Source organism: Anolis sagrei, chromosome 1, assembly GCF_037176765.1.
Source record: "Anolis sagrei isolate rAnoSag1 chromosome 1, rAnoSag1.mat, whole genome shotgun sequence".
In the NCBI taxonomy this organism is placed as follows: Eukaryota; Metazoa; Chordata; class Lepidosauria; order Squamata; family Dactyloidae; genus Anolis; species Anolis sagrei.
The window spans coordinates 287,171,445-287,185,338 of NC_090021.1; the positions used below are offsets into that span (position 1 = coordinate 287,171,445).

Below are 13,894 nucleotides of genomic sequence, written 5' to 3' on the forward strand. Positions count from 1 at the left end.
GAGAAACTGCAAGTTGCTTCTGGTGTAAGAGAATTGGCCGTCTGCAAGGACGTTGCCCAGGGGATGCCCACATGAATTGATGTTTTTATTGTATAATAAGGTCACCTTGGGATCTCCATAAATCAGAAATGACTTGAAAGCACACAGGAAGAGGAAGAAGAAGAAGAAGAAGAAGAAGAAGAAGAAGAAGAAGAGGAGGAGGAGGAAGCAGAATAGGAGGAGGAAGAGGAGGAAGAAGGAGAAGGAGAAGAACAACAACAACAACAACAACAACAACAACAACAACAACAACAACAACAAAAACAACAACAACAGGATTACGGCAGGGAATTCAAAGAAAAAGCCAGAGGGATGTCTCCATTCTTTGATACTTTAGGTATAAACAATAATGCGGTCAGCCCTCACTGTGAGCAAGAGAAGTGATTGCAGACAGTCTCCAGTTGCAATCTACAAACACAGACAATGGATCTGGAATTGAGTTTCTAAATTAATGTCTCTCATGTCTCTCATGTCCCCGCATGAGGAGCTGGAGCTGATAGAGGGAGCTCATCTGCCTCTCCCCGGATTCGAACCTGCGACCTGTCGGTCTTCAGTCCTGCTGGCACAAGGGTTTAACCCACTGCGCCACCGGGGGCTCCTGCATATGTGTTTGCATATATATATATATATATATAGATAGATAGATAGAGAATCATAGAATCAAAGAGTTGGAAGAGACCTCATGGGCCATCCAGTCCAACCCCCTGCCAAGAAGCAGGAACATTGCATTCAAAGCACCCCTGGCAGATGGCCATCCAGCATCTGTTTAAAAGCTTCCAAAGTGGGAGCCTCTACCACACTCCGAGGCAGAGAGTTCCACTGCTGAACGGCTCTCACAGTCAGGAAGTTCTTTCTAATGTTCAGATGGAATCTCCTTTCTTGTAGTTTGAAGCCATTGTTCCGCATCCTAGTCTCCAGGATAGCAGAAAACAAGCTTGCTCCCTCCTCCCTGTGTGTGTATGTGTGGTTTTGCGCATGCATTGTAATGCATTTTTGTTTTTTTGCTTTTTAAGTCTCTTCTGTTGTGTTTTTCCATGTTTTTACAAGTGATGGTCACTCATTGGCCTGGTAGGTGTATTGTGTCCAAATTTGGTGTCAATTTGTCCAGTGGTTTTTGAGTTATGTTAATCTCACAAACTAACACTACATTTTTATTTATCTAGATTTATTTATGATACTAGCCGGCCCCAGCCACGCGTTGCTGTGGCCCAGTCTGGTGATCTGGAAAATAAAGCAATGAGAAAGTGTTGATTTCTAATATGTGTAATTTCTTGATGCTTGTGGGTAAACAGTATTTCTTGCTGTTTCTTTGTCAGTGTTGATGGAGATATTGTCTGGTTTGCCTACTCTGGAATATACAACATATCATTGTCTTTCTTTAGGAGTCCTATTTAAATCTATGATACTCTATCTGTCATATACAAATATGTGTGTGTGAATCATATCTATCTATCTATATCTATGGCTGGATGGCTCTTTGTCAGGAGGGCTTTGATTACGTTTATTTGCCCTGGTGAAGGGTGTTGGACTGGATGGCCTTAAGTATTTTCTGTTGGTCATGCGGGATTCTGTGTGGGAAGTTTGGCCCAATTCTATCGTTGGCGGGGTTCAGAATGCTCTTTGATTGTAGGTGATCTATAAATCCCAGTAAATACAACTCCCAAATGTCAAGGTCTATTTCCCCCAAACTCCATCTGTGTTCATATTTGGGCATATGGAATATTCGTGCCAAGTTTGGTCCAGATCTATCATTGTTTGAATCCACAATCCCCTCTGGATGTAGGTGAACTACAACTCCCAAACTCAAAGTCAGTGCCCACTAACCCCTTCTAGTGTCTTCTGTTGGTCATGGGAGTCCTGTGTGCCAAGATTGGTTTAATTCCATCATTGGTGGAGTTCAGAATGCTCTTTGATTGCAGGTGAACTATAAATCCCAGCAACTACAACTCCCAAATGACAAAATCAATTTTTTAAAGTGATGGTCACCCGTTGGCCTGATAGGCGTATTGTGTCCAAATTTGGTGGCAATTCTTCCAGTGGTTTTTGAGTTATGCTAATCCCACAAACAAACATTACATTTTATGGAGAGATTCTAGACAACTTCGTTAATGAATGGCAACCAATGATTCAACACCTTAATGTAAAGTTAAATTAAAAATGTATATAGAGGATGCTATAAGACTGTAGACAAGGAAGAAGTGGATGTAAAGTAAGAATCTATGATATCTTTTTATGTAATATTTAGATAGTAGACTGTGACCCCTTAATAGAAATATATTATGAGATAAAGGATTATAGAACATTAATAGATAGAAAGTATTGCACTATATGCAACAAACACTTGCAAATGTATGTTTACTTAAATAAAATAAAAATAAAATTTTAAAAAAACCAAACCAAAACAAACAAACATTACATTTTATTTATATAGATTTCTATCCCGCCTTTCCCAAGCCCAAAGGCGACTCAAGGCAGCTTACAAATTGGCAGCAATTTGATGCCATAACAACCCACAATATACAATTAAAGCATTTAAAACAGCATTATAAAATCAATACAATACAAAAACCATTAAAACATATAATGACCAAGCGGCTGAAGGAAGAAAAGGAAAGAGCCTGAGGCTGTTAGGAATGGTGGGAGTGGAAGACCAAAACATCTGAAGTTTGCCTGGGCTAAGTCCTCAGACTAGATTCCCCCTCAGTTAGACTACGCTTAAGCGGCTGAGAGGGAAAAAGGAAAGGGCCCGAGGCTGTTAGGAATGGTGGGATTGAAGTCCAAAACACCTGGAGAGCCCAAGTTTCCCCAGGCCTGCTTTAGAAGAAGCTTGGGGTTCAATTTTGTAACCTTTGTAAGGTTAGCCCTGGCTTGTACTTGGATAAGGAACATTATAAGCTATAGGTAGGCTATATTTCAGACGAAGGAAACTGGCAAAGCCTGTTTTTGGGTACTCCTTTCCCAAGAAAAACCTATATAAAATTCACGGGAATAACAAAAGTCAACAGGTAACTTGAAGCCGCAAGGAGTGGCTTCATGCAAAAAAAAAAAAAAAGTGCGTGACAAGGCTGTTGTACTTTATAGTAGGTAAGAAGTTACTGTCAATAGGTGTAACTTGCCTGCCAAACCGGAAAGTGCACCTTTGTTATAACTACTTTTAATCCGAGGCGCATGGACTTTAGCCTTTTTTGATCTGTGGCCCTTCCACACAGCCCTATAACCCATAACATCAAGGCGACTGGAATATATGGCAGTGTGGACTCAGATAACCCAGTTCAAAGCAGATATTGTGGGATTTTCTGCCTTGATATTCTGGGATATAGGGCTGTGTGAAAGGGCCCCTAGAATCCTGACCGTCATTTGATTAAGTCAGGTGTTAAATATGCATTCCCCCTGCATTTTTTTTTAAAGTGTGGATCTAATTACTGAGAAGTCTAGGAGATTGTTTAGTAAGAACATTGAGATCATGATTTTGTTACAGGGCAAGTTCACACTTGACTATTCCAAGCTATCTTTTTGTTTCTCATTTTGGGAGGAAAAGGTATTTTTGTGTGGCTGCTGCTAAAGCGCTGGGAATCAGAAACCTTTGCTGATCTACCACTCAGATTTTCAGTAGATAGAATCATAGAGTTGGAAGAGAACTCGTGGGCCATCCAGTCCAACCTCCTGCCAAGAAGCAAGAAAAATCGTATTCAAATCACCCTGACAGATGGCCATCCAGCCACTGTTTAAAACAGTGGTCCCCAACCTTTTTTTTGATCAGGGACCTCTTTGATCAGGGACCACTTTGACCAGGGACCACTTTGACAAGGGACCACTTTCCAACATTAGTACCAAATCAGGGTTACAAATCAGTTTTTGGTCAACTTCAGATTTGGTTTGGTTATTTGGGGTGCTGATTCAGAAAATTGCATTGGATAGACTAGATCAGCTCTAGTCTCCAGAGCAGCAGAAAACAAGCTTGCTCCCTCCTCCGTATGACTTCCCCTCACATATTTATACATGGCCATCACATATTTATACCATCTGTTAGGAATTATGGAAGTTGGAGTCCAAAACACCTGGACGGCATTGCATGACTCAAAGGCTGTGTTCTGTTGTTGCTGTTGGAAAAGGGAGAGCGTGTTTTGTGTTTTGATTTTTAAAAACAAATTATGATGAATATTTTGGATTTTTGAGAACCAGGAAAGTTTACTTTTAAAGAGTGGTTATAACCAAGCAGGGAGTTCTTTTGTTCTGTAACTAATTTACACAGGACTGCAAAAATTGAGGTTCATAAAAACTTTTAAAAATGTACTATGATTATATAGGAATTTTTGTGTTCTAAACCTAAACATGACCTCAGATTTGCTCCATCTCTTACAGTTTTTTCACAACTTGGTCTGACATTTCTATGTGGTAAGATCTGACTGAACGAAATTAACATAGAGATTAATAATAACATTTTTGAAATAAATGTGTGTGGCAAGCCATGCTTATTATCTTTTTCAAATTCAGCACTCCGAAAAGTACAATTATCTGTATTTCTTCAAATCTAAGATGCCTTTTGTTGTAAGGCACATGCTAATTCCAGCATCACCAAGAGACAAAAGTGTGTGTGTGTATAAATAAGTATCTGTGATTCTAAGATTCAACCCATTTTAGAGATGTAGAGGAAAAGTGCATCTTAGTATCAGTACTGGATTGTTGTAGGTTTTTTCAGGCTATATTACCATGTTCTAGAGGCATTCCCCCTGACGTTTCGCCTGCATCTATGGCAAGCATCCTCAGAGGTAGTGAGATCTGACTACCTCTGAGGATGCTTGCCATAGATGCAGGTGAAACATCAGGAGAGAATGCCTCTAGAACATGGCCATATAGCCCGAAAAAACTAAAACAACCCAGTGGTTCCAGCTATGAAAGCCTTCGACAGTATCAGTACTGTTTCATTATCCAGGTGGAGGCCACTAGGGGATGCTAGAGAGAGAAGGTTATTTCATTTTATGGGGGCAGAGTTGAAGGAGGAAAACAATTTCTCCCATTTTCGCTGGTTATTTCCCCTCCTCTCTTCCCATATCATAAACTAGGGTTGTTTTCATGACGAGGACATGGGTGGGGGGAATAACCAGGGAAAATGAGTTTCCTCCTTCAATCCACACTCTCCCCATAAAATGGTCTATCCTTCTCTCTCCAGTGCCTTCTAGTGGTCTCCACTCAGATAACGGAACACTAACTTTTTTTCTAATACAGGCCTACAAGTGGGAGGATGGGAATAAAACTGTTGCTTTTGTAATGCTTCTGATCCCATCTTTTCAGCTATCTAAATGTAAACAGGTTCTTCCAGATAACACTTTCATTGCACAATCACCTAAACTAAATAGATAAAACAGCCATATATGGTCTGGTTTTGAAACCTAAATCTGCAATGTCTCCCCAAGTGGGAACACAATCTTTAAAGCTACACAAAGTAAAGTTTCCAACTATTCTGGTTGTTAACTTTTTTTAAAAAAAAAATACATAGAATAATTCTCAGTTGTTGCCAGCATAGAAAACTTTATGTATATTTACACATTTCTGTTCAAGAACTCTGCTCAGTAAACAATGTCAAATAACAGCCATACAAATTAAGACACATATTTGACATGGCAATTTTCTTTGCCAGATGAATGGCAAGATGGAAGAGGATAGATTGGTTCTGAGGTGACAGAAATGGAGGCTCAGAATAAAGGCTATTGGTGGGATTTGCTTGCATAGTTATGTATGTATGTATGAATGTATATATGTATGTGTGTGTGTATATATATCTATATATCTATATATATCTTGTAAGCCGCTGTGAGTCCTCTTCGGGGTGAGAAGGACAGCATATAAATGCTGTAAATAAATAAATAGTTGTGATTTTATTTTAGTAGTATAATTTGCCACTCTTCAAAGCATCACACTTTGAATTGTCCAGTAGAATATTACCTGAAATCTTTCCCCAGGAGTTCACATATAGGAGATTATTATCTTTACTAACCTGTCTTGTGTTTCCTTATACAAAAGCCTATCAAGAATCATTTCTTGTGATGGCTTATAATCAACAAGTCAAAACTTGACTTTGACTACTCATGCAGCCTCCCTAAGCTTATGCTTCATGATTTTATCTGTTTTGCTTGTTTAAGTAATATAGTTAGCTGATGATTAATATATTTTGGACTGTTTATCTTTTCAGAAGGAGAAACATAAGTACTACAATCTCACAGTAAAAGTTCTCCGAGCCAGAAATATTAAAGGAACTGATTTGTGTAAGTAGACTTTATTACATTTGGGTTTTTGAAATGCTTTGGAAAACTTTTATTTTTATTTCTATTCTTATAATGCCTTCTATTTAATAGGATTGGAAATATTTGTATTTCTTGTAGATCAAAAGCTACAGGTTCTGCCTTTTTAGTTTCTCCTAGGGTATATTTATTTCTAAATGTTGTGTATGTTGGGTTCTTTATATCATTACCACAAAATGTAATTTTAACACATTATTTAAAACAATGGAATGTGATTTCTCTAAAAGAGGATAAACTACTGCCATTGATAATCAGCATGGCAGAAAACCCTCACGTCAAGAACATGTGACAGTTTTCACCACCTATTCAGGACATGACTTGCTTCTGTTGCATTATAGTGACTGACAAATAGTCATTGAGATCATCCATGAGAGAGAGAGAGAGGGAGGAGGAAGTTGGATTAATAGCAATAGGGTTCCTAAGGTTTGAAAGTACACTGAAGATTCAGTTTTGGCCCAACAGATCAAAATACTTTCTGAAATGTGTGAAAGGACAATCCTGACATACATGCTGGATAATCTACACTGTGTCCTTAAAGCAGTGCCTCATTAAATCAGTATATCCAAAGCATACTTACCAGGGCATGGCAGGTCTCCACTCATGTGTGGCTGACAGCAGCCATATGGTTTACATGGAGGGGAGATTGGAAGAAGATGTTGAGTTTGTAAAAAAGTTGTGGATGTGTGTAAAAAGCATATCATACTGCCACAAAGTGAACTACTTTGAAGTGTAGCTTGTCTTCCTCCTAGTTTGTAGTTAGATGTGAAGAATGTATTCCAATTTATATTGGAAGTTGGTCACATTTCTATCTTCTTCCCTGAAGTATCCAAGGCAGATTGCTATGTGGAACTGCGGCTTCCCACTGCATCACCAATTACTCGTCGAACTAAAGTTATTGACAACTGCAGTGATCCTGAATGGAATGAAACATTTCACTTTAAAATTCACAATGCTGTCAAGGTAAAGGATGGCATTTCTTGATACCGATTGTTAATATTGGGTAACATTCTTATTCTTACAAAGGGTGAAATTGACTTAATTTTCTGGAGCAAAAATATGTTTAGGCAAGTAAAACATTGCCTAATCCTCAATTTTCAGTAGTCTGTTGCTATGTTTTGCCATTGTGTACAATTTGAATTGGAATAGCTTTGGGAGTAGTGGGATGAGATAGGGTGCACTAAGTAGCAGCAGAGTGCAGGAAGGAGGTCCCTAATTTATTCTTTCTGCTTGGGTCAGCTGCTGCCATGGCCTTCCTTGCTCAGAATGAGCTGCCCAGGATCATTTGGGCTACTCTCTTTGGCCATCTGTTTCTAAATACATTACCACAATTTAAATATCATAATTAGTGTACTTATTATTCAGTGTATAAATACGATCCTCCTTGAACATTTCAAAAGCCAGCAATAAATACAAAATAGATCTAATTTAATAAATGTGATCATAAATATATTGGATCTGAGCAGTCTTTATACACAGATTTACAATACAGAGAGAAGTCACTGGTGATCGAATGGCTGGATGCCTCATCCTGACATCTAAGGAAGTGACTTCCTCAGCAGCTAGAAAATTGTGGTGACTAGAATTTGGGATATGGATAGTAAAACAATTTCAGTGCAGAAAAAAATGTTTTCTTTTTCTTCCCACTATCAAATGATCCTGAAAAAAGTGTAATTGCTAGCGTACTGGCTAAACAAGATTTTGGCCTGAATTTTCTAGTTCAGCAAATAAAAGCTATGCTAACTTTTGAGAAAGCACACTGGTTTGTAAAAAGGTATAGGGGAATCTTAACATCACAATTATAATAATAGGAAGCAATAAAGTTTATCTCTCTGAAAATTGTCATGTTTGCATCTTGAATATGACATTTAACTGAGCACAATTCTTATCCTTCTATTCAGCACTCTATTCTTTCCTCTTTCAGAATACTTTGGTGTTGGCACTTTTTGATGAAGATGTTCTTGTAAGCGATGAGCTTACATCTGTTATATTTGACGTGACAGGGCTTAAAGCGGGGCGTCCTCTGAAAGAGACGTTCAAGCTGAAAGAAGTAAGTCCTTTTGCTGTCGAGTGCATTTCAAACAGGCTCATAGATATGAATATAATCAAATACCTTTCACAATGTTGATGTTTTTGTAACTTCAAAGTTATCTCCTTGAAAAGAGGAAAGATATTTGCATAAGATTTACATATGCTAATTTGCACATTTAGAAATATTTGCAATCCATTCATCAATCTTTGGTTTAGGAAATGATGATTGGATAGGCAATGGTTGTATCCTTAATTCCTTAAGCTAGAGCAACATTTAAAGCAATACCACTTGTGTCCTGGGTTTGGTTTTAAAATTATTTTTCTGCTTGTGTATGATGTGTTAATGTGGTACTTATTTATCTATAGGATGGAGAAGAACTGGATGTAGAGTTTTTTCTAGAGAAAAGGTGAGAGTTGCTGTATTTTACAGTGTGACATAGTCCTAACACACAAGAGAACCCATGTGCTATAGTAGTTGGAGAATTGGACTATGACTCTGAATACGTGTTACATATATTTTCATTCATTCACACACTCACGCACAATGTTTTTATAAAATCTTTTAAAAATGCATTAAGACAGAAAAGAAAGTATTCTGAATGTATGTAAGATTGAGTACACCATTCCTTATTGTAATCCTTTGTCTGATCCAGTTCCTTCAGATTCAGTTCCCCCCCCCCCCCCCCCCCGTATCTTTAAGAATCAGATCAACTGCTTTCATTTGCTTCTATAAAATCCCTGGAGTTCTTTTAGAAATCCGGAATAGATTTATCTTCTCTTATGATACATCTTGTCTTATTACTTGTTGGGGTTTGGGAGTTCAACAACAGGAATGTCAAGGGTTATCATTCTGTAAGCTAGAAATTTAATAGCTCAGTTTTGGAGAGAGTAATGGGTATACATTCTTATTCACAATGGCTTTCCTCCTTTTATAGTTCTGATGCTCCCGGTGAGGTTGTCACAAATGGAGCCCTTGTGGTGAGTGTTCAGAAGAACAGATAGTATAATATCTGGGAATTGCATATTATATCTTAATAATGAGGTTTCCATATTTAAATAGGGCATCTTCTGCTGATATTTTAAGACATTTTATGTTTATTGATTGTTTTATTTGTTTTATTTATGTGTTTGGATTGTTGTTTGTATGCTATTTATATGTTGGAAGCTGTTTTGTGTCCCTTTGTGGGAAAAGTGGAGTATAAATAAAGATGTAATATTATGATGACGACGACATTAGAGCCTCCTCCAAAACATTTGGCCCCAGGCACCACCCTGGCCATTATTTAGGGTCTTGTCATGCACTTTATCGACTTCCCCGGGCCTATGTTTCCCCCATTGACCCAGCCCTCTTGTGGTTATGCAGCACAACTTGGAAACAATAGCTTCAGGCCCCACCCTGACCATCAGGTAGGCCATGCTTGCACGTTACCCACTCCCTAGCCCTAGTCTACTCCATTGTGCCAACCCGGCCCTCTCATAATTGTTGAGGCCCACTTTGGAATCTTAGCCATTGGAAGCAGAGATGCCTAACGTAATGAGTATTGGATTGGCTTTAATTTAAATATGTGTGATTGTTATATAGTACTATGTTTATATGTTTATAATGTTTTTGTATGCTCTAATGTCAGTAAGTGCAATGCTTACCATGCTGGAAACTGCCCTGAGTCCCCTCAGGGAGATAGAGCAGTATACAACAGTATACAAATATTGTTGTTGTTGTTATTATTATTATTGTTATTATTGTATTGTCGAAGGCTTTCATGGCTGGAATCACTAGGTTCTTGTGGGTTTTTCGGGCTATAGAGGCATGTTCTAGAGGCATTTCTCCTGACATTTCGCCTGCATCTATGGCAAGCATCCTCAGAGGTAGTGAGGTCTGTTGGAATTAGGACAATGGGTTTATATATCTGTGGAATGGCTGGGGTGGGACAAAGAGCTTTTCTCTGCTAGATGCAGGCGAAACGTCAGGAGAATTGCCTCTAGAACATGGCTCTATAGCCCGAAACAACCCACAAGAACCTATTGTTATTATTATTTGTAATCTGTTAGAAATAGAAGCTCGTTCACTAGCAAATAAAAACATGCTGAACATGGCAGATATTCAATCAGTGTTCTATAATATTCTATTATTATGATGACATGAGAGCCTCTTCCAAAGTGTTTGTCATCTGTTAGAGATAGAAAGGCATTCACTGTCATGTTCAGCATGTAAAAACATGCTGAACATGACAGATATTTGATCAGTGTTCTATAATGTTTAAAGAGATGACAGCTCACAAGCAGGCCATTAGGATAATAGCAATGTACACACAATTTCCCCAGCAGCAGTATTGGTGGGGATGATGGTAGTAGTAATAACAGTAACAGTTTTGATTTTCATAATGTTTTTTAACCCTTGATAGATTTCTCCTCCATGAATTTGTCTTTTCTACTTTTAAAGCTGTCCAGTTTGATGGTCTATTCCATAGTTTATCTGTGTGCTATGGGAATAAGAACTTGTTTTTAACTTTTCAGAATCTCTCAGCAGTAATTAATTTTACTGTTGTCTGTGAGCGATTAAGGTCACCCCGGCCCAGTGAGGAACTCCCATGTTTTCCATCATATGCCTTTCCCCCACTCTACACTTTCTGCTGTGTAACACATATGTGTAACACATATGATATGAAACTTGGGAGCAAAAACAAATAAAAGGATTGTATTCTATTTCTGGTAGTTACTGTGATTCTGAGTACAGAATGAATGGGAGATCATTGACAACAATTCATAACGAGGATACAGTTACTGTTGTTGACAAAAATGTATCCTCCTCTTCTTTAGTATCAGTCACCAAGCCAATGAGGCAGTGTATTTATTATAGCATTGAATTCAATAACATGAATGCCTAAACTATTTTTCTAGTCACTTTACTAAAACATATCTATTTCAAGAAGCATTTCCCACAAATAGATTTTTTTTGCTTCCACATAGGCTTATCCTTGTCTTCGTCTGGCAGGGATAATTAAGAAAAATGAAAACTCAAAGCTAAGAGAACAGGGTAGGTCTACTTTGTTGTTCTGCTACACTTTTAATTAGTTTTAGAGTAGATTAAACCCTGGCTAGACTTTGTTTTGGCCATTCCATGAATTAGCAGAAGAGACAAATTTGGTATTCTAGTGAAAAGAAAATTGAAGTCTCGGTAAAAAGCCAAGTGCTTCTTCAATGAACCAGTGGAATGCTGAGCAATTAGTCTATGGTCATAGACCACCCAACAAGATAGAGCATATGCATTTTATTAGTTTATGGGGATTTTCCCAAACTAGGTATACAGAAGTTGGGGAGAGTGGGCAAAAATGTTAGTCCTTACTTTGTATGCCAGGGGTCCTCAAACTTTTAAGCCAGGGTCAGGTTCACATTCCTTCAGACTGTTGTTGTAGGCTGGACTATAGTTTGGAACAAAAATGAACAAATCACTATGCACAGTGCACATATCTTATTGGTCATGCAAAAAGACATGAAAGAATAATACAATATTTAAAACAAAGAACCATTTTAACCAATATAAACTTACCAGTATTTCAATGGAAAGTGTGGGCCTGCTTTTGGCTGATGAGATAGTCAACTTAATAAGCATTGCTGTTGTATGTCTTCAAGTTGTTTTAGACTTAGTGCCTAGGTAAATGACCCTAGAGGGCTGCATCCAGCCCGTGGGCCTTAGTTTGGAGACCCCTGGCGTAGGCTATAACTTAGTGCTCAACTAATTGTGTTCAAATGTTTAAAATAGTTTGGAACCACCAGAAATTATGACTTATACCAGTCAGCAGAGTCCCTGAGCTTGTTGGACTGCATGTTCCACCAACCCTAGCCATCATAGTTAGTAGTGAGGAATCATGAGAATTGTCATCCAGCAACATGTTTCCCACTTCTACTGTAAGTCTTTGTCGGTCTGTCTGTATTATTTCCTTCTATTTTTCTTGGTTACCTTGCTCTTTATAATCCCCCCCCTCTTTTTGGTGTAATGCATATGTTAACCTTAGAGAACCTGGATTACTGTAAGGCACTATAATATAATATAATATAATATGATATAATATAGTGAAAATACATACCTCTGATCTATTTATTTACTTCCCCCAAACTCATTTTCAGTGTACATTTTTTCTGGAAAAGGCTGTAAATGTTATTTCCAATCTTGTTTAACTGCACATATTTAATAATGTGGAAATTTGTCTCTGTATAGGTATAAGAATCTAAAGCAGTGGTTCTCAACCTGTCGGTCCCCAGGTGTTTTGGCTAACAACTCCCAGAAATCCCAGCCAGTTTACCAGCTGTTAGGCTTTCTGGGAGTTGAAGCCCAAAACATCTGGAAACCCACAGGTTTAGTCAGAGTAGATAAACAGATGTAGTGCATGCAAATTAAAAAGTAACATGCAGAGGGTAAACCAGATTTGTATGTTGTTAGAATTCATTTTTTCAGTTACTTCAACCAAGGTGAACATCTGACATTGTTAATATCCATAGTGTCCAAGATGTTTTATATACAAATCTGGCATTTTTCTATTGTTTTGACTTTGGCGGATCTGTTCTTTTTAGTGTTTTTGTCCTTAAACCATCTGTTCTGTATTTAGGAAGCAACCAGTTCAAGCTTTCACTGCCAGGATCCTATGAAAATCAATTGTGCGTCCCTTATAAACCAGATTCTGATCAGAGTGTAGGAGTTCCATTTGTTTTTCACATAGGCAAACAAATGCCTTCAGAGCTGGGTGTGGAATTGGAGAGAACTGTTAGAGTCCATCAGGTTAGTAATAGCCATATACACTCTTTTTGCAATGCTGTATGAACCAGACTTCCTTATGAAATACTATGTTTATTCTCAGGTTGGAGGGAGTTCTGATGCTGAAGAGCATCACATTGCTCTTGGATCAGGGACTGTTCCATTACATTCACTTCCTCTGGGAAAGGAAATTGACATGACTATTCCACTAGAGAAGGTAATATTTTTTGGACTTCCATTATAGCACCTATTGATTCTCCTTTTGTAAGGTAGCATATTCCAGATAGTAATATCCTTAAAGCATGATACAAACAAAAGACAGATCAACATGCATTTCACAGAATCACAGAGTTGGAAGAGACCTCAAGGGCCATTTAGCTCAATGCCCTTCCATGCAATAATACACAATCAAAGCATTCCTGACAGAAAGCCATTCAGCCTCTGCTTGAAAACCTCCAGTGAAGAAGAGTCTTATTATCCTACTGTTTAGGTGGAATGTCTGTTCCCTCAATTTGTATCCATTGCTTTGTGTCCTAGTCTTCAGAGCAGCAGAAAACAAGCTTGTCCCCTCCTCAATATATCCTTTCAAGTGTTTAAACATGGCCATCACGTTCCTTCTGTTCACATGCACGTACACAATCCATATCTTTTCCTTCTCCTCAAAATAAATAGGTGGTGTTAGCCCATGATAGCCTTCTGGACTCTCTCGCTGGGGTGGGACTCAGAGGTGCTGTTTGACAGTAGCTGTTGTATTTCCTGAAGAGGCTGTACCCAATAG

General features: G+C 38.3%; 1 protein-coding gene across 1 annotated transcript in view; it reads left to right on the plus strand.

The window, feature by feature from the left end:
• PLA2G4F (phospholipase A2 group IVF) overlaps positions 1-13,894 on the plus strand; it is a 28,247-nt gene that overhangs the window by 687 nt on the left and 13,666 nt on the right. The window contains exons 2-9 of the mRNA XM_060769726.2: positions 6,230-6,302; positions 7,162-7,298; positions 8,260-8,385; positions 8,733-8,773; positions 9,302-9,344; positions 11,334-11,400; positions 12,971-13,140; positions 13,220-13,333. Of these exons, the coding sequence (XP_060625709.2) occupies positions 6,230-6,302; positions 7,162-7,298; positions 8,260-8,385; positions 8,733-8,773; positions 9,302-9,344; positions 11,334-11,400; positions 12,971-13,140; positions 13,220-13,333 (771 nt within the window). The remainder of the gene's footprint in view (positions 1-6,229; positions 6,303-7,161; positions 7,299-8,259; positions 8,386-8,732; positions 8,774-9,301; positions 9,345-11,333; positions 11,401-12,970; positions 13,141-13,219; positions 13,334-13,894) is intronic.